General features: G+C 37.0%; 2 protein-coding genes across 13 annotated transcripts in view; both read left to right on the top strand.

The window, feature by feature from the left end:
- Nucleotides 1–22,300, top strand: part of LOC131435488 (uncharacterized) — a 682,557-nt gene that overhangs the window by 288,459 nt on the left and 371,798 nt on the right. The gene's annotated exons all lie outside the window — the stretch shown is intronic.
- LOC131435490 (juvenile hormone esterase-like) lies at nucleotides 18–2,491 on the top strand. 3 transcript variants are annotated; one of them, XM_058603429.1, is made up of 4 exons: nucleotides 18–716; nucleotides 774–1,034; nucleotides 1,095–2,128; nucleotides 2,191–2,491. In XM_058603429.1, the coding sequence occupies exons 1-4, from the start codon at nucleotides 513–515 to the stop codon at nucleotides 2,474–2,476; spliced, it is 1,785 nt and encodes a 594-aa protein (XP_058459412.1). In that variant the 5' UTR covers nucleotides 18–512; the 3' UTR covers nucleotides 2,477–2,491. The 3 variants fall into 3 exon arrangements, with proteins under 3 accessions (XP_058459412.1, XP_058459413.1, XP_058459415.1); XM_058603430.1 differs by having other exon boundaries at nucleotides 549–679; XM_058603432.1 differs by having other exon boundaries at nucleotides 578–716; nucleotides 781–1,034.

The following is a 22,300-nucleotide window of genomic DNA, read 5'->3' as shown; positions in this document are numbered from 1 at the left end:
GTTAAGCCTGCGACTAAATCGGCTGAGTATAAACAATAGTTTGGATTAAATTACAAATCAAATACAAATCGTAAACCTCTACATAACAGAATTAGCTCTTTATTTCATGAATAACACGTAGAACAAAGCCGCTGAAACTGCTTCCCACGGAGAATTTATCAATTGCCAAGCTTTGCGCGCGTTGTTCGGTTAGCTGATGTAACGCGCAGGCAATAACATTAGAATTAAGCGGATCATTGACGAGAATTGACTAAACACCGAGTACCGAGCGATGCGAGACTGTCTGTCGTGCGTCAGCCGGGCATCGGGCTTCCTTATCATTTCACGGCCGACCTTTGCCTGAGTGCAACCCGAGGACGGGTTCAAATCGCACGGTGAGATGCTAAACTCACTATACATTAAGGTATGTAATCTGATCATTTTACGACCCAACGACGGCGACAAGATGCGGAACAACGGCGAACAGTTGAGTATCAAAACAATTGTCAGTAGTTGTTGGTATTTCCTACGCGATGAGTGTTCTCGTATGGATCGGTATTTTGGTTGGGCTGGATATTAGTTCGATTGCTGGACAGGATGTGAATCCCTGTACGGTAAGCTTTGTCGATGGATCTTCCGGATGGGGTGTTGCGAATCAAACTTTCAATGGGGTACCGTATTGTGAATATTTGGGAATAAGGTATGCAGAGCCACCGATCGGAAAATTAAGGTTTAAAGTGCGTGGTCAGTGTCGTGTGTTAAATCCGATGATTTCAAAGATTCTATGATTTCAGAGTCCAGTTCTGCTAGCTCCCAGTGGTTTTGAAGAATACACGAGAATAGGAAATATGTGCGCACAACTAAACACATTGGAATTGGCCTCGAAGGTTCTAGGAGATGAGGACTGTTTGTTTCTTAACGTGTACAGTCCGGCTATTTCTAAGGTCCCTGGAACGAATCGAAAGTATCCTGTTTTAGTATATATTCATGGAGGAAGCTACGCGATTTGGTCTTCTCAAACCGATATGTTCGGTGTGGATTCTCTCATTGAGAACGTAATCAGATGCTATTTCTGTTTGTGTGGTCAATATAACGAAACCGGTTTTATGTTGCAGGAAGTTTTAATCGTCAGTTTTAACTACCGATTATTCGTTTTGGGATTTCTTCGACATCCGGAATTCAACATCAGTGGAAATTTCGGGTTAAAAGATCAACTCGCTGCCTTACAGTGGGTTCAGCGATATATTGAACCCTTCGGAGGCGACCCAAACAATGTGACTCTCTTAGGGCAGAGTGTTGGTGCTCACTCGGTTACCTACCATCTTTATTTGGATTCATTCGGTGGATTGTTCCATCGAGCCATCGCCATGTCCGGCTCCCTTCTTGCACCGTCGGCAATGATCTACAATCCGAAACATTTCACTCCCGCTTATTTGAAAGCAATCAACATTTCCACAAAAGAACAATTGATGAGTGCCCCATTCCAGGATCTATTTCTACTATTCTCGATTCCCAGACGGTTCGTTTTTACGTCTATCGGCTTACCTATTTTCCTACCCACCATTGAAGATGAAAAAGATCCTGAGGCTCTTATTACAAAACCTGTCCATGAAATGATCCTCGCGGCACCAGCCAACCAAGTTCCACTGATGATTGGGATGACGGCAATGGAGTTCATTCCGTGCTTCAGTACTGCTCAACATTTCTATGCCGATGAAAATTTTCCAAATCGAGACAATGGAAAATCGCTGATGTTAGTTTCGGATATGCTGCATACGGCTAGTGTTCTTTTTAAAAAGGTTCAACCGAATGGAGCTGGACGGCATTTCTATGGAAAAATAAGTGATTTGGCGAATATGTACTACCCAGTGAAGAAGCTTCTGGAGCAACTTCACGAGCAAGATCTCTACCGGGCACCTATCTACTACTATCGATTCGAATTCGACGGAAAATTTGGAAAATATAAGAATCAGTATTACAAAGAGGATTTGGATGCAAGTTATGTTGGAGCCATGCACGGAGACGATTTGGGTTATCTGTTTTCACCGTACAATGTGGAACAGGCGCTAACTAATCGAAGTGAATTTGAAACTGAATGGAAGGTGGCCGAAAAGAACGTAGAGCAAATTAGCAACTTTGTCAAATATGGGTTTGTAAAAAGTGAAAGGTAACTGTGCTAATTCATATAAATATGATTGCCACTGTTTTTAGTAACCCAACACCGAGGAAAACCGACAAGATTTCGGTTTTGTGGGAACCGTTCAATGGAAATAACTCTGCTGCTCAGTATTTGAATATCAATGATAGCAACGAGATGAGAAAAGATGACGAGTCTTCGAATTTAATCTTCCGGCTCTGGAGTAAGGTTCATAATTGCTTGTTTTACTATAAATGTTACTTGGTTCAAGATATACTACAACGAATGAAGCAACTTTTAGAGCTTGACAGGTTGGACGTGAGCCTAGAGAATTTATTCGATGACGAGAATATAACATGAAAAGTTTTCCTGAAATGGTTTTTTATTATTAAGTAGTACAGTTGATTGCATGTGAAAAGTGAAAATTGCGCCATTTCAATTTGTCAATTTTAATGCTAGTTTGAAAAATAATCAAGTAATTATCAATCTAACAAGAAAGCACGTATATAACGTACTGGATTAGACTAACACATTTTACGTTTCCGACCAGGTTCCTATTCCGAAGCTTAGCCTTTTCTTAGCAAAGCCGCCTTGAACAAGACTTAAGGGTCTGTCTTAATCTAACGAGAAAAGCATTATGAAAAGTGATTAACGAATGAAAATTATCAAGGAATTACCGCAGAGATGGACCTATAAACCATAACATGTCCTGACCGTGGAGGTCGGTTTGCTGATTAAACTACCCTACATTTGCTCAGTTGTGCTCGGGCGGCACGCAGTTCAACTAATGGATGTATCTGTATCTCATCATTTTCACAAGAGGTCAGTCCACGCATCGAATCACCATTCCATTTTATCTTCTGCTTCTGCCACCAGACAATGATTTGAGAACATTTAGGGATTTTAGTTACGTGTGTAACTAGTTTGTGTGAAGTGCACAAAATTAATTTCATTTTCTTTCGTGTTTCGTCTTCGAGTCATCAGCAATATAGTAGTTCAAATTAAACGGTTACCTACACCTAGCAGCTTAATTTGTACCGTTTAGCAGATTTGAAATGATTAGACATTTTTTAGTTTGCCTCTTTCGCTGCATTTGAAGTACATCGGCGTCTTCACCTGCATAATGACCTCAACTGATGTGTGGTGGCAGCAGTGATGATTGTGATCTCGAACACAATATTGTCCAATCTAACTATTGTTAACGAGAAAAACAGATTGAAGATCAAAGTATGGTAGCAGAAAAAGAGGGCGAATTAGACTGGTGATGTGAAGTGTGGACTGTTCTTTTGCGGTAAGGATACCATCTATGACTATTGATTGACCTGTGTGACTCCCGAAGACAGCTGAACGTTTTCGGTTCCTGTGTTCTAATGGAATACATCTTATACTTCGTGTGTTTCACATACAGAGTAAACAAGTAGTCAGATCGTTTACCCAGGATAAAATAAGTTACGGGCTCGAGTACCGTCTGTTCGATGATTCGCAAATTTAATTTCTACTGTTTTATTCGTCTGGCTCTAATCTGTTTTTCCTGTTAGATACTGATAAAAACTCAACGGACCTGAAAAAGATCCTTAAATAAAAAAATAACACTCATTTTTTTAAACTTCCGAAATATATCATGGTAGAATAGAAACGAACTTGATCTATTGTTTCGACTACTTTCACCTCCAATAGGCAATGTGCAGGACAATTGCAAGACTAGTGCTGAATTTATGAACTTTCTTAGGTAGGGTTTTGGCACGCAAGAACTCTGGATTATAAGCTCATTTCATATCTTCGACCTTGGCCAATTTAAACCACACAAAATAAAAAAGTCTGGCAACTTCATCTGTCGCCAGATGCATATCTGAACACTGGTATTTTTGACAATAATTCTGTACAACTACCATTGCATTATACTATATCACTGTAACGTCACTACACTTTTACCGTGTACAGCAAACGTTATTACATATTTCGAGCTGTTATTTACAAAATCATCAGTGTATCCGCGTTAAAAGTCTGTTCTGTTACGTGACACGCGAAATAATAGAATTAAACTGTAATTGTGAATAAAAAACCAGTGAAACCCCGTGAATTCTTATTTCAAAAGCGTCTTGATTCAAATATACAAATATACAAATATACCCACAATTTTAACCCTTTAACTGCCATATTGGTGGAGTTAGGGTGGTTCTTCTGATTTTCGTTTTATTTAAACTTTTCAAAAACCACTTTAGCAAAAAAATTGAAAAAAATCAGGAATATTTTAGGAATTATGGAAAACCTTTCTGATTTTTTTCAGAATTTTTCAGAATGTATTTCCTGTGAAAAAAAAAATGTTTAAAATTTTCGATTTTTTTAATCGCACTCACAATTTTGGTACCACTCTAGATTTTACATCAAAAATAAATCATTTATAAGTATTTCTTCAGATTTTTTAAAAATGTGGACGGATATAATATCAGACTTTAAACAAATAAATCATTCGGAAAACCATTCGTCTCCATCAAATTTGCATCATCCGGTGGAGACGCATGGTATTTAGTGCAGCATATATCACTAGTAGGTATCATATATCACATTCCCTTAGAACCAAATACCATGCGTTTCCATATACAACTTGAGCTCAGGGCTTGAGTATTGAAATAATAAAAAAATGTTATTATTATATTGATGTTATTTACACACGCCCGCACGCTTGGCTCGATTTACCAAGCAATGATGGAGGGAATGCATTAGTGAACATGTGTCCCAGCGGACGGTTATAGTTCGTTTCAAACTTCAACATCTTGCGGGATAATCTGGAGGTTTCGAGGTTAGTTATTAGCAGTCCTAAGAAATACTATAAACTAGATAGAAATCAAGTCGAAGCGCCTGCAGCAAGTCCCGAAGACTCAAAAATAACGTATTAATTCGCATCGTCGATTTTCTATACAAACAACATGGTCTTTTAAAGTGATTTTTTCCAGTTTTTTCATATTTCCTGAAGACGACCCCTTTATTAAACAGTTTCGGAAAACCTTATTGTTTTATTGCTTTAATCGAAATATGTTTTAACTAAGAATGAATGAGAAACTGAGCTGTGCATAAAAATAGAATTTCAAACGCTTTCGCAAATATAGTTCATCGAATTTGGTTGTACTTAATGGTTTTTTTCTGGTGTTTCGTGGAGTACTTTTCTTACGTATCAGCTCAATCCCGTTTACTATGTATCTAGAAGTCGTCTCCATACAGCTCAGACTATGACCACTCTTTGCCTTCATTTGATCGATCTACCTTGCTCGCTATGCTTCTCTTTTTCTTGAGCCCTCTGAATCACATTCCAGAATCACAATCACAAGAACCATTTTCAAATCTTTACAGTCTGTTATCCTGATAACATGCCCTGGCGATCGTAGCTGACCAATTTCAGCTGTACGTACGATAGGTGGATATCCAAGCAGCTGTTGAAAACCGTGGTTTATACGCCGTTGATTAATTTGTTATGGTGGCGTATTACTTTTCTTGTATCCTTATCCGCGGTCATAAATGAATGAATACACGAATTTATGAACTACCACAATATCGTCGCCACGCACCATTATTCGAGTGGGAAGGTGTTATATTTTAAAGCCTTTCCCTCTCATACATTTTGTTTCGACGGATTCACTGTCAGTCCGATCCCAGTTTGATTAATTCGTTTTTATGAGCTTAAGCCGTACGACTTTGGCTGTTTTGTTGAGCAATTTCAGGTAACTTGGCTATTCATACCATGTGACACTGAATGTCGACGAACATTTTACCTTGAAACTGACAGTTTTTTAGATTTCGCTTGGTTTCGGATTTTCCTTGATTTTGCGCCTGGTATCTAGTAATACTTTTTTCTGTAAAATAACTATAATTTAATTGTCTTTTAGATTTTTTACTAAATATAGTTATTATTTGATTTGAATACAATAAATGTAAAAGAAATGTAAAATTACTTTTCAGTTCATAAATAAAAACTTTAAACCGTATATTAAATCCTAAATATTTGCCAATTAATTAGTTTTGATTCGTGTTTCTCTCACTGGTCCTTCCTTATGAAAATTCGTTCTAAAGCCCTGAACTCAAGTTGTAGATGGAAACGCAAGGTATTTAGTTCTAAGGGCATTTGATATATGATTTTAGAACTAAATACCATTTATTCTTTTAAATTCTGATATTATTCCCGTCTACGTTTTTTTTTAAATTACAGCGTACTGTACTCATAAATGATATTTGATGTAAAATCTAGAGCGGTACCAAAATTGTGAATGCGATTAAAAAAAATCGAAAATTTTGAACAAATTTTTTTACATGAATTACATTTTGAAAAATTCTGAAAAAAATCAGAAACGTTTCCCATAATTCCTAGAATATTCCTGATTTTTTTTCATTTTTTTTGCTAAAGAGATTTTTGAAAACGAAAACCAGAAGAATAGGGTAGGGACTCCTCCAATATGGCAGTTAAAGGGTTAAAATTTTGGGAAAATCATCTCCAATATAAACCCTTTCAAACAGCGTATATCAATTATTTTTTCTGTTTGTAGTTTTTATATGCAAACCCGGCTCCACCCTTTTAGCATTTTTTGATCAGATTTCACGCAGTGAGAAAATGTTTGCGTAACTTGGGCCTTTATTACCGTTCTCACTTCCACTTTCACATTCACTTCACTTGATTTCCAACGTGAAGTGATACCCATAATAAGGATCACAGTCACTTCACTTGGTTTTCACCGTGTAGTGACACCGGTAATAAGGACCTTGATGTGTATTTTCCAGCTGCAAAAAATCACTTGTTTTCTGAAGAAGTTAGAAAGCTCAAAGGATTTTGTTCTATTCTTTCTAATTGTTCAAAGTTCCGCTGTTTGTGTTATAGGATTATTTCACCGGAACGAACCATTTGAACACGGTCTGTGACCATACGCACTCATATGAGCTCAAATTGGTCGAATTGGTTGGAAAATCTATGAAAAAATAGTGTTTTCAATTTGAACGCGATCTGTGACTTTACCGTAGCATTGATATGTAGCTTAAGTTTGTTCAAAATGGTTGTACAATCATTGAGAAAATTGTGCGGTTAGATGAAAGTGCTGTGTGTGTCAATTATATAGCAGTATTTCGGGGGCCAAGAGCCATTCCAACTTATCTAATCCAATAGAAAATTGTTTAGATAGAAAAAAATACTGGGTTGTGTACAAGACACGACCGATTGCGATAACATTGAAAATGCAGTAATTCAAATATTAACGAAATCATATTAATGGTAGAGGTCACGACTCTAGGTAAATACAAGGAATTATATTTCCACAGACTTGTAAAACAACTCTAGTTTGAATGTTTATTATATTGGATGGAGCATGCGTTATTATGAAGAACTATTTCTATTATGTCTACTTTCGTTGTGTGACGTTAGTCCTATGATTAGTATTATGATTGTTTTGTCTTTTATTTAGTCCCAATTTTTTTTATCGTGTTTTATATGTGCACAGTTTCAGTTTTAGTGAGCTAATGTTATTCGTATTCACGTCAATCCGGATATGTTTCTGATATCACTCACTCAACTATTATCCATTTCACTATTATTTCACTGGAACCAAGGGCTATAATGTGTGACAACTCTTGCTCTAAATAAAATTCAGTTTGATGAAACCGAATGATGAAATTGTAATAATATCGAATTAATTATTTGCTTGATTTGCCCTAAAAAGAGCTAAGATAATTCGCCTGTTGCCATAATCGTGAATTATATCCGTTCTGCAAACCATCTTGTTAAACGGCAAGCCGTAAAAAAACTCCGGGAAAGCAAACCGCTGCTGGTGTGCAGAGCGATTTCTACTTCGCGTTGCGCATCCTTCCGGAGTCAATATTCGTATATTACCTGCTCAAAATTAATAGAGCCTAGCTGTTGTGACCGCTCCAGACAGAATAATGCGCGTAAAATATTTCGCACTGGGAAATGCACATTCAAGTAAAGAGTTTTCGAATGGTTTGGTGGTTGAAACATATAAATCCATCAACAAATAAAGAAGTTATATTCGTTCGAAATTATGACAGAAATAGTCGAGTAACTATTTTTTAAACTTTTCATTGACATCCGGCACCGTATAATGAAGAGTAAGGCATTTTTAATGCCGAAAAATGCGGTTTAATGGTCTACGATGATATTTCTGTATAAAATGTTCAAAAAGACGAATGTAACAATGAGAGATTCTCTTTGTTTACTTTCTCTTTCGATTATTACGGTACTCTTAGCAATCATTCCCCTCCAATTATTAACCGATAAAAATAACTAAAGCTATCATCTTTTAATCTGCACAGAAGAAATTACTAAGAAAAGCTGGAATATTTCGCAATAATCAAAAGAGAATCTCTCATAGTTACATTGGTTGTTTTGAACATTTCATACAGATTTCTTCAACTGCGACCTCGTTTCTCCGAACTATAACAATGACTCAATAGTAGCCCACACAGATAAAAATATTTTGTGATTTTACATTTATTTTCATGCACATATTTGGAGCAGGCAATTGAATGGAAATTTACAAAACAAAACGAAGCGGTTTGTAAATATACAGTCTTGTTCAATGAAAAACTAAATGAATTTTAATGTAATTTTACATCAATCATGGTTTTAAATCAAATTTTCGCTTCAACTGATGTCTATTTCATAGTACTATCGGTTTACATGTCGTGTAAATTTCATCTTTTCTTTCTGTGCAAGATAGTTGAAAATAGTAACGCCATATCCGAGATAATTGAGTCTATAAAGGTTGAAAGTCATACACAGTTCGAAAAATTCTTGTGATTCTACATCTTATAAGATGCACATAAATGGAGCGTCGTATTTTACACAAATTTTTATTCAAGAACACGTAAAATTGTGTGATTTGAAAATTACATGGCTTGAATTCGAACAAAATAAAAAACAAAAGATCGATAGCAGCAGTGCGACTTGAACCGAGAAACATTAGATCACAAGCAAATCGGTTACTCGACTGAACAACAGAGCTCATATCTATTCATTGAATAATTAATACATAAAAATCCATACAGTGGCACTTGGTAGCCGAGTACAAATTACACTCGGAGCGTTTAAAATTTTGTGCGAGTGGAATATTGCGTCATTTGAAAGATTAAGTGGTTTTGAATTGTATCGTTTGTAGAAATCTGTTACCTATAAAATTCATAATTTTTTTTCTGTGTTCAATTGCTGCGTTGATAGAGCATATGTTTTATTTGCCTAGTTTCGGATTCGAGTTACCAGTGTAAAACAGTTCAAAGATCACTGCTAGTGCACTAAAGCAGTTTAACTTGAGCCGCTAAGTAGGCGTAACGATGAACCCAGCTTGAGCAACATTTCTGTCATCCCGAATATTGTGCATAAACTTAAAGAAAACAGAAAATTGTCCACATTCGCTTTTAGTCACAAAATAACGAATTCCAAGTTTCAGCATTTCACTCCAAAAGTTAATGATCTTTAACAATTTGTCAAAACATTATCTCCCAGTACGGCAGCATATTCCTAACGAGATGACAAATCAAGATTTTGCATTAATCACCCCAAGCGAATCGAGTCAGTGCACCAAACAAAAGAATCTATCCTGGATAAATTTGGCTAGGGAATCAAAGTGGATCAGAAGACAATTACTGTCGAGATGAGGAAAATTAGCTCGTCTTTTCCCTAGCACCCTTCCCCTCCACGTTCAAAACGTACAGACGAAAACTTGTTCATTCACATTCCATCGAAGACGACGACGACGATGATGGCAGAGCAAGGATGAATGACAGCCATCCGATAGCGGAAAATGAATGAGGAAGGCCGAGAATACATATTCTAGCTCTGATGAGGATGGGTGGAAGTAGAAAGGCAACCAGCCATCGTAGCAAGAGGATCAGATTTATGGGATTCTTGACAAATTATTACAGCAGATATGTTTCGCTTTAAGGATGTCATAAATTAACCTACGTCGAATAGCCTCCGGTCTAAGGGATGCTAAAATTTATTGAAATAAAATGAACAAGTTTTTGGTATTCAATCCTTCAACACGCTTTTATAGTTATATAGTAAGAGCTCTTTTATTTTATGTAATACTTTTTTTCGTCTTATTAGCTAACTTTCAACTGTGTAAGACAGCATTCGGTTGGCTCTATTGGTAAGTTATTCTACCATAGATGAGCAAACTTTCAAGTGGTTTTAATTATCTGATTGGGTACCGTGTTTTCGTTGACCTCACGGGGACGCCACCAGAACATTCGACGTTCGACGATTCGATGCTATTCACTCGGATGAATGTAGCGTATCACTTGAATTTCGAGATGCTTCGGGTGACCGACAGTCGTTAAATTTAACAGCCCATCTCGTATAGGTATTCACGGAAATCACCTACGGAATAAAATTTTACGGCTGTTGAAAACTGTTCTCTCAAATTTTATGACATCCGAGTGATCCCGCGCTCCACGAGGCGGCGTCACCGAACCGTTTTGCCAACAAACTCTTCCAACGCATTCATTTTCCCACTTGAACTACACCTTTCGGTAGTTTTTATTGCAAGCGAACCAGTAGATGAGTCCTATTTGGCGATCCTTTTACCCGGGAAAAAAGCTGTTCCTTTATAGATGTGCGATTCTCCAGTTTTATCATCCCCCGCTCTATCTCGATTAGTCTTCTTCTGGTACCGAGAGCGGTCCACAAGGCGGATGCAATTTGTGGTTTAGATTATCGTATTCGAGTTTGGGTTCCCAACTAGTGAGAAACCCAAAACCACCATGAATTTTGCAGATGCAATTGGGAAAAATATTCCGGTTACTAACTATAGTACGAACTATCCACATGTCCATCGCTATCAATTCTCCTCTTTTTTCATGATCCGAATTAAAATGGTCAGACTTTAGTCGTTCAGTATCGATATGAAAGAAGAGAGTGGTTACATAGTTGAGCCAACCGGTTAACGAAATTCTCAACAGAAAAAAAGTTACAATCTCTCCTGCAGCTTGAGATACGAACAATGGACAGAAAACAACTAACCATTGTATCCGTTCATAGATGAGATGAAAAACTGACCGAACAAGTATAAAGTTAAAATCAGAGCAAGTACCGAAAAAAAGGCTAACATTTTCGGCTGCAATTCAGCGGTATAAAAGGAAGTGCTGCTGGTAAGGCGGGTTCAGCTCGTTAAAGATAATGCTGTCTAAATACTCGTTCCGTAGTTCGGCGATCGGATTCAGCCTGGATTACTGGGTGAATGAGACATGGCTTGAGTCTTCACTCAGATCCCAACGATGATGCATCGTTCGTCCTAATTATTTTCTGGAAACAAAAATTAACAGAAGACTTTTTTTAATGAGAGGTTTAAACGGCCATTACTGTTCTGATATCTTCATTCATGGAATTGCTTAACATTTTCAATTACGAATCTATGAAAAAAGTTTCAATTACGAATCTATTTCTTCTTGAAGCTTTTTTTATTTTTTATGACTATAAAAAATGTATGAAATTCGCTCAAACTTTGGAAAAAATATCCGAGACCCGGAAGATTGAGTTTCATCTACCGTTCGATTTAGCTGGTGAAATTATCTGTGTGCTTATGTGTGTTTCTACATGTGTATGCAGAAGACAGAGATCGATGTCTCAGAAATGACTGCGCTGATTTTGATCAAACTATTTTCGAATAAGAGATCTATCCCTAAGTCAGAAAAAGTTTATTTGTTGGATTCGATGATTGCGTTTTTAGTTTATAAATGTTTCTGGCAAAATTTTCAGTTTCTTCTTACGATATCTGTCACAATTAACCTTGTAATCAAAATAAATGATCAGTTAGAGGCTTTGATTTCAAGTAACCGGTAAAAGTATCATCTCACTGCTAGGTGGATTAATCACGTTTTTCTATCAATTCGCATGTGGTTTTTGCATGGATATTCTTAGGTGATTTAGTTCTCATGACAATATTTTAATTATCGTCGTTTTAAACGGCAAATTGAGATTTTAATCACTCATTATCCTGTAATGTCGAAACTGCAAATCATATCGAATTTCAATCTTAACGTGTGACAATCGATTGAACATTCCATGAGATGTCGGAGTAAGTTTCACTTTAGAGTTTTTCGTCATTATTTATGGTACTTCCAGAGCTGGTATTCAGGAACAAGCATAACCCAAAATGATTCGAATGGCCATAAATTAATACGCCAAACGATTTGCATCTTCTATATCGGTATGAATTTTAAAAACTCATCATCCTGTAATTCCAGAATCGGATAAAATTCACCAATTTTGTATGGGAACTCAAGTCTTTTAATTTGAATTTTTGTTTTTGAAGTTCGATTTGGCCTTTTTGAGGAAATGATTGAGTTTCGAGAAACGGTTCGATACTGGAACCGGAATTCTAAAATCGGTGTAGCCGAAATCAGTTAAATTCACCAGTGGAGTGTGTAGACATCTTTGAGAAATTGTAGTGCGAATTAAAATTTGGGGGTACATTCCGAATCCAAAAACGAATACCGCTGTATCTCCTAAACCAGAAGTTAGATCTGACTAAAAAGTAAGATGTTTCATAGGACTTTAAGACCTCTCATTTGAATCATAGATGATTCTTAGATTTCATTTAAATCTTAGATCGGTTCAGCCATCTACGAGAAAAATTAATTGCATTATTTTAATTTCGTTTCATATATCATCCTGTGGTTCCGCAATCAGAAGTCGGATCCAAACGTAATTCAGGAACCTTGTTTGGGAGTATACTACTTTGCAAATGAAAAGCCTTGGTATTTTACATTCCTGTAGCGGAATTCGGCCTTCTGTTTCAACAGACTTCGCAGCCGATTCAGAGTGTACAGAACCGTTGCATGGCTGGTGCTACGATTCTACTGACACTACGAATCCTTCCAGGTCGGGGCTCGAACATACGACAACTGGTTTGTAAGACCAGCGCCCTATGCATTGAACCGCCAACCCGGGACTTTTCATATAAATCTGAGTTTGTAGAAAACGGTTTAGCCATCTCCGAGAATATTGAGGGAAATTATTTGTCACACACGCATTTGCTGATCTCAACGAACTGAGTCGTGTGGTATATGGAAGTTATGTGCTTCCAGCATTCATTGCTGTAAGTAGATTAAATCGATATAATTATGGAATTACTTCCAACTCGACAATGCTGATATCATCTGGCTTACATGTGCCATATTCGAACGATTATGTTGCCAAAAACGAACCGTGCTAAAATCGGTCCGAGGCAAACTGTCATGAAAAAGGATGCTGTACACAGTCTTTTTGGTACTTAGAAACAATTGTATGTAACAGTATAAAAAATCGTGTTTCACGTTGCTCCCAAGCATTGCTTTGTTATACAATGCACAAAACTCCTACTGCTGGAATAGGGGGAAAAGTCGCTTATAAAAATATGTCGGTATCTCTGTTGAAGATGGACGTATTTTAATAATCTATGGCTTGTTGGAAAGCTATTACCGTGTGGAATCTAAATATACAAACATATTCTGTTTTCAAGGTCAAGAGTGACAGATACTGTCGAAAAACTAAAAATTTTGACATAAAACTTCATATACCTCAAAAAGTAAACATCCGTTCTCAAAACCATTCAATAGCGTTCTGGGTGACGGGGAGACCTTTCATTTGCGACTAGTTTGATAAAAATCGGTCCAGCCATCTCTGAGATTTCGACCTCTTAGTTGACAACACACACACACACACACACACACACACACACACACACACACACACACACACACACACACACACACACACACACACACACACACAAACACGCACACACACACGTACACATATGGACATTTGTTCAGTTCGTCGAGCTGAATCGATTGGTATATGACATTCGGCCAAATGTCCGTGTGTGTATGTGTGTTGTCAACAAATAGATCGAGAGATAACTGTATCAATTTTGATCAAACAAGTCGCAAATGGAAGATTTCTTCGTCGGCCTGAACGCTATTGAATGTTTTTGAGATCGAATGTTTACTTTTCGAGTTGTACGAGTTATGTAAAAATTTTAAATTTTTTTATCAATATTTGCCACAATTGTTCTTGCATACAAAATATGATTTGAGACTTAGATTTCACACGGTAATAGCTATCCAACAAGCCATAGATTGTTAGAATCCTTCTATTTTCAACGGAATTATCAATATTTTTGTGTAAGCGACATTTCCCCTTATTACAGCAGTTGAAATTTTGACCGCTTGATGACAAAGCGATGCTTAGGAGCAAAGTGAAGCACGATTTATAAAGTGTTGCATGCAATTGTTTTTAAGCATCCTTTTTCGTGACATTTTACCTTTTAGTACGGTTCGTATTTGGCCACATTTTTGTAAGAATATGACATATGCATTTGAAAGATTTTTGGAATTTAAAACAGTTTCATAGTTATATTAATTTCAAATGCTTTCAACAATAATTGTTTAAAGAACATATTTTATTATATGTCAGCAAATGAGTGTGACAAATAATTTCACTCAATTTGATCGGAGATGGCTTTACCGATTTCTACATTTCTACCAATTCATGTGAAAGTTTCTATGCTCACATACAACGCCCGAGAATTTCAATTCAATCCTACTTATGGTTCTGGAACTACGGGATGATATGTGTAATGAAATTAAAATAATGTCACTCATTTTTACCGTAGATGACTGAACTGATTTCCTCTATCTAAGGTTCAAATGAAAGGTATAAATATCCCATAAAAACTTCTTGTTGTTTTAATTACATCCGATTTCCAAATCTGAGATACATACATAGGGAAAACTTATTTTACGTTGAAAATTCCAAATAACGTAATCTTTTTTTACATTGAAAATTCCAAATAACGTAAATGATTTACGTCATAATTCGATTTACGAAGTTCCGTTTATTACGTAAATGGAGGTTTAAGTGTACAGTGAATTTAGCGCAAAAATTTCAATTTCACATAAATTGTTGTGTTTATTGAGTTTGCAAATTTTTATAGCCGATGATCAAATAAAGTTTTTTCAGTTTTTCGTAAATTCGGTTTTCGATCCCTAAAAGTACCCAAAAATTTTATTTGGAACGCACTACGATTTCTCAAAAATGGCTACACTGATTTTCAAAACTATCGAATCAAATGAAATGGTTTACAATCCCTTAGGTGAATTTAACTGACTTCGACTAGAATGATTTCAGAGCTCCGGTTCCGAAAGTATCGGAAATAGAGGAGTTCAATCGTTTCCCCAAGGAAAGTCAAAACGAATTTTATACACAAAAATTGAAATCAAACGACGTGTGATCCCATACAAACTTGTTGAATTTTATCCAATTTCAAAAAATCCAAACCCTCATAGAAGATAACGATACCAAAAAATCTTCAAAGTTGAGTTCAAAGCCATTTCAATTTATTGGCCATATTAATTAATTTTTATACGAATCACACATTCATTGTCATATGACCAAAAACTCTAATATGGAACTCACTTTGACATCTCATGGAACGCCTAATCGATTATTACACGTTTAGATTCAAAGGATTAATTCTATAGTTTCATACTTTTTTTCTTTTCGATCCGACTTGAAGTTCCGAAAATACAGGGTAATGAGTGATTGACATTTAAAACTGTCACCTAAAACGACGATCATGATAATAATTTAATGAAGACTAAAAATTGATACAAAAAGATATCGTCTCACTGCTAGGTAGATGAAGCACGTTTTTATTTGATAAAATCAGAAACAAGCTAAAGAAGGTTCTTCGTTGTAAGAGGACTAAAGCAAATCGTTATGATGTTAATAAAGAAGCTGTATCGATGAACTGTTTTTTTTAACTAACCGTGGAAAACAGGAAAACGTCTTATAATACAAACGAATGTTGTTTACTGTTACAACATTCGTTTGTATTATAAGACTGAGACAGCCATTTCCCTGTTTTCCACGATTATCACCCCAGTCGAAATCAAACAGGGGTGGGAGGGGGTTAGGTCTAAGGGGCCATTCGACCTGGGCGCAACAATTTTAAATTTTAAAGTAATAATGCTTTAGATGGAGTTCAGCTTTGTTTTTTTTTTGCTCACTAAACCAACGATGGGGGCGGCAAATCTCTTATTTTGTCCCGGGCGCCAATCAAGTATAACTTTATAACCAACAATGTTGAAATGGGAGACAGTCCGCTTTTCCTACAGAGCACGACTTTCCAAGCACAGTTTCCAAACAGCAAGCAGCTCCCCCTCTTTAACCCAAAGTTTAACTGATGAGAAGCAATTTTCCGTCCGAACGCGTTGTAAATATTTACCTATGCATAATAATTATTCCTCGACGGTCGATTGCAGGAAGTTCCCACCGTTAGAAACCTTGTCAGTGTTTCGCGAAACATGACCATCGGCAACAAATTTGAAAGAACAAGCGTCGATTATACTCCGTCACTTTCATCTGCATGGTGTGACAAGTATTCATGACATTTTCGACACGAAAAATCTCTCCAAAACTGTTAACGGTCAAAGTGGGGCTTATCTTCGTCTGATCCGGCAATGGCGGCTGTATGCATTTACATAGAACTACTGCCGGAGCTGAACATCAATCAGCACTACGAGGCCAAACCGAACGGTCAGCTGGAGTGATGAATAGTAGCGCGAGCCGAACGAGCCGTAGTTGTTTGCTCACTGGCGATAGTTGTTGTTACTGGAGCCGCCAAAGTGAATAATTTATGAGTGCTAGGTGTAATATGGGCTGTGTTGAACCGAGATAGAGTGTTGAACTGGTTCTATCGTTCATGGGATAGAATAACTAATAGAATCGATAAGTATAAATTTACAAAGTTCAACACAAAGCCGTTTACTAACTCTCATAGGCTTCGAAAATATAGATAACATTTGTGAAAAGCCACTTTTTTCAAAATTTGTTTTCTTTACGGTTCGTATTGTTCGGACTGATATGATACCTAACTGACTAGTGTTATCCAAATGGCGGAAACTTTACATCTGCTTAGCGGTTTATGTTGAACTGCTAGGTGTCACAACAGTCCCACATAAACTGCTGTTCACTGCCGAGTCCAAGACGAAACGTACAGAAAATAAAAACGGTGATGTAATTTCAGCTCCTTTATTATGGGATTTTTTTAGCTAATGATTTGATTTTTGAAAAAGTATTCGATGAGTATGCATCAATTTCGTACAATTAACAACGATTCGAAGAAAATGAGTACAATTGAACAAGATTTTTAAATTTTATGTCTAAATATTTCGATAAAATATCGATTTCCTACCATTTCCTTTTCGACGCCATTTCACTACCAATAACAGTTTCTTAGCTACAACGAGTGGAAGAAATTTTCATGCAAAAAAAAAACATTCCATTTTTATTAAAATTAGTATTGATGCAAAAGTCTCTTCATTCTTGTCATACAAATGGTTTGTCATACTGAAGATGTGTGCAAAGTTTCATCTGAATCAAAATTAGTTTACCCAGATTTTGCCCTTTTTCCTGCTATTAAATTCTGGATTTGCTCAGCTGTATTGAAATACTTTAATGAACATTATTTCAATCGCGCTGTGTTTTGCTGACAGCTGATTTCACCGTAAACTGTCGAATTTGAAAAAAAATCTTTTTATCGTCATTGTCTGTAAAAAGCGATTTTTTCCAACATCACATTTTCATCACATTCAAGCATTATTTTTTACCGTACGACGAAAAGAAGCAGAAGAGTTACCGGATCTGGCGACATCCTTTTGGCATCCAACAGAGTCAATCCATCAGCAGCCTGTCCAATGATCACGGTGCCCTCGCAGTTGACATTCGAGCATGGCAATGCACTTTGTCAGATGGCAAAGAGAGAGAGAAAACAAAAAGAAAAAACGAAATGTTTGTTTCGCGCCTGGTCCTCTCCAAATTTCAGCGTTAGAATTGTCCATGTTCATCCCGCCGGTGGCATATCGTCGTTTTTCTCGATGACGCTCGTCATATGGTCCATGTTTATCCTTCATCGGTCCAATATTGGAGTGTGCATCCGAAGCTCGGCGCGTACGGGAAGGAAACACCATGGTCCCGTCCGTTTGCCCCGCCCGTCGACAAAGCAAAAAAAAACAGATCGCTTGCAATTACTTTACATTGCCATTCAGCAAACAAATTACTTTCTCCCCGATTATTTATGGGTGCTTGATCGTGTGCCCTCCTGTTTCAATTTGAACTCGAATGGAGGAAAAGTTTTATTTGCAACGCCAGAACGCAGGAGATGTAGATTTGGCCGTACTATCAGAGTTTCGGCGCCACCACCGCTATCTGACGGGTGGAATGTTGTTTGAACGATGGCCAATAGTTAGTGCTGGATGTGTGAAATATGGTGCACGAACCGGTTAGTAATAATCCTAATGGTGTTATATTTGGTAAATTTTTCAAACGGTCCTGTCTGCTGTTTGTGCGATCCATTACACCAATACTGGGGCGCCCAGCACAGATTAATAAATGCCATTCAGTTGGCTCTGTTTATCTATTTGAAACCCCTCTCGTGGGACGGGGATAGCTAACATTTGGTATTATATTTGAAAAGGGCCTGTTTGGAAATATTCGAATGGAAGTCATTTGTTTTTGCCTTACGGTTTTCCATCGTACCGTTGATTGATGACGATTGCAGAATGCGAGGTTTGATTTACGATTGATATTTTGAAAAATATGGAAATGATTGTGACACAAATGAGCCACTGATGGGGCAGAAATGATTTGTTGAGCATAGAATATCTTGGGAATATTGAGAACAAACCATCAGTACTGGAGGATTCATTTTGGAATCGATTTCGACATAATTTATAATGTGTATGTTTGTTCAGAGTTATTGGGAATATGATTGTCGCACTAGAGTTTGATCAAATATAGAATCTTTCGATAATGCGTATTAGAACATGTCACACAGAAGACGCTTAAATGATTCTCTCTGGATGCATGTACAACATTTTTTCTCAAATTCCCAATTCGCAAGGAAACGCATTTTGCTTCGCATCAAATCACTGACAACTTGAGAACAGAAAACAGTCACCGTTGTTGAATTAGGCAAATATGGTGGATGCGGAAGCAATTCCAAATTCAATTCAAGGAATTTAGCCATCGTAGCGATAAGTTCATTTTGATCAGTTGTGCGGAAACGTGGCATCCACTTTTAAACTTTTTTTTTATATTCATGTGCTCATGCAAAATTGTGAATACATTTTTTTGATATCTTTACTATGTCAGATATCTCTATCAACTTCACGTTTCGATATAACATAACGGTTGAATAAACTTCTGAAACGATTTCCGAATCCAAAGCGTGGTGCATCATCGGTGTTTGCACGACCACGTTTTAATTCAGTATACCAGTCAATATTGGCATTTGTTTGAAGCAGTGCCAGTATTAAGTTTATCAAGCCATTTCTGTGCTTACATAGTTTGTTTTTGTCATTCCGTAACAGTATTCAATAAACACATGAAATTTATAACACACGAAATTTTCTAAAAGTAGCGTCACTGAAAGCACAATGACTAACACACAAAGGGATTTTTAATTAGTGACTCAATCTGTCTGTCAACCTGGAGACTTATTGATGTATGTATGCCTTTCAAGTAGTTCATCTGTCACATTCTCTTTGATAAGATAAATGGAATACTGATCTATTGGATTTGTTTCCATGGTTGCCATTAACAAGTTACAATCAATAATTAAAACTATGCACCACTTCCTTATTTGACGTGAATACGTTTTACTTTACTTTGGACGCCTTTTTAGAACTTACTCTGTACAAGAATGGGTAGAACATAATCGTGGATATCTCTTGTTGTACTTAACGCAGTAGCATACCATCATGCAATCGGAAATTTTATAAGCCGTTTATGATAAAATTTTCAGCAGTTTGAAAGATGTCTTACAATTCAAGTTCTCTTAATCCTTTGATATGTAACTATATACATAATTCAACTGTCAATCGATTCGGAAGCATTCAACTTAAACACATATTGCATATCTTTCTAGTATTTAATAGTATACCATTGAAAAATCGGTTTGAAATGACCTGTGTTTTCACGAGCCAATCACAGCTTCCGTTCTTCATCTTGGTTTTGACCGTTTTTTAAAGATATTTTTATTCTGGCCTATTTGCTTACAAGCTTTAGCATTAGCCGATTTTTTAAATAAAGAATTTTTTGAAGTGGATCTCGTTGTCACTCTTTTTCTAGGAGGAGAAGAGCTTCCATTTCCCTCCTGCGAGGGTTGAGGGCACTTTGTTCGTGGCTCGCCTCGTCATCCATTGCCTCATCGGATGTATTGTTGTTGGTGTCCGTCTTCGTTTCGTTTTCCTTGTTGTTCGTAGTCTTGAGCTCGTTGCTAGCTGCTTTAGATGCGCCTTGTTGTACATTGGTTGCAGTACTGCGCTCACTAGTTTTCGTTGTTGAACGGTTGACCTTGTCTTTGGTTGAAGATGTCTTTTTCGCAGTTTCAGTGCAAAGTTTACCGTAGTGTGCAGGTTGTTCACAAAACTGACATGTAACCAGCTGATTTTCATAGGTATTCAAAGTTTTACACGGACGTGTCCCACCTTGACCACAAATATTGTAAGATGGAATTGCCTTACGTAGTTTCATACGAACAACTCGTACGCCATTCCGGATGCCGGGAAAAAAATTCCGCCATACTTCCCTTTCAATGGAAAGGATTTCACCGTACTGCGACATATTCTCCCGAACGAATTTATCGGTGGCCTGCGGGGGAAGGTCATGCACGCGTACTTCTATGGCATTGTCCACCATGTGCACAGGGATTTTGTATTTAATGTTGTCACACTCAACGCTGTGCACCTCGTTGTTAGCCGAAGCGAATGCAAGTGCATCGCTTTCACGTTTAAACATAATGTACACACAGTTAGACGCCTTGTTGAATTGAATCTCACTTACATTTTTAGCGTCTAGATGCATTCGTTCTTTAAGTAAGATTTCAATTTCATTTGCTGCTGGTCTAACTTTGCAACGCTTGAAATCCATACAAATTGAATTCGGTCTTGCAGGCCAAGTTTCAGGCTTTGTTAAATCGTATTTGACCATTCCGTACACTCTATTGTTCACTGGCGTATTGTCTTTGTTTCTGTTGTTTCGACCGTAAACGATTTTCGACTGTGTCGGGTGAGATGCGAGAACGAACTCGGTTTTGACCGTTGCTTTACATTGTATTTCATTTAGTAACAGTGCAGCTTATGTCGGTGTAAGGAGGTTTTGCAGCATGAAAAAATATCACAGACACGCCGTTAAAGTATAAATTTTTGCACAGGTAAGAGCATGCCATTCTTGTACTGAGATTACACGTAGCCAACATTATACTTGAAATCACTTATTTTCCGTTTTATTGATATATTTTGTTTCTTGTCTGACCTACATACCTGTTCCAAGATTGTTATAAATATCACATATTCAAGCATAGTAAATGTAGTTTCAGCAGCCGAAAAAGACAGTAAACAGTAAGTTTTTTTATTCAATTTCTAATCGATTCAAGGTAACTTAATTATGGAAGGAAATTTTACTTAATTTTTTCTATAATGGCGACGGAACCGATGCAGGCTAGCGAAATAATGAAAAATTACCCTGTTGCAGCTAACCGTGTCGATGCGCATCAACATGTTATTAAATGGTACCAATAGCCATTTCATTGATCGAGTAAGCATAATATTTTGCTTGTTATACGGTCTACAACGAATTCCAAATGGCAATATTTGTGCAAAAATCAAGAGAAAAATTAGCAATACTTTTGTTGAACTAACTCACGGTTTTTCTATATGAGATGAATTATGGAGCTGAGGTGATTAAGGGAACAGTTACCAACGTTAGTAATAAGAACTTGAATCAAGTCGGTTGTATGAAAATTGGAAGCAGAAGTATATCAGTTTAATTCGTATTCACGTAAGCCAGTTATGTCTCTGACATAACTCACCCACGTTTTCTAACATCTTGAATCAAAATTTGGGTTCATTTATTTTCCCGGATTTCTTTTGTCGACAGTATGAAAACCGTCATCGGATACGTAATCAAACCAATCTACTGAAAAAAAAAATGGAGTAATTTCCTTCTTATGCTCGAACGCTTTCAGTGTGCGTTTCCAATTCAAACGAGTGTAAGCCGAATCTTATTTCGACCTTATTTATCCTCGAAGGTGTTATCTTTACGTTTGCTTTTAGCTCGGCTGTTTCATTAAGGGAATTAGCTAGTGT

The sequence above is a fragment of the Malaya genurostris genome, chromosome 3, assembly GCF_030247185.1.
Source record: "Malaya genurostris strain Urasoe2022 chromosome 3, Malgen_1.1, whole genome shotgun sequence".
Lineage (NCBI taxonomy): Eukaryota > Metazoa > Arthropoda > Insecta > Diptera > Culicidae > Malaya > Malaya genurostris.
This window is presented reverse-complemented; position numbering and strand designations above follow the sequence as displayed.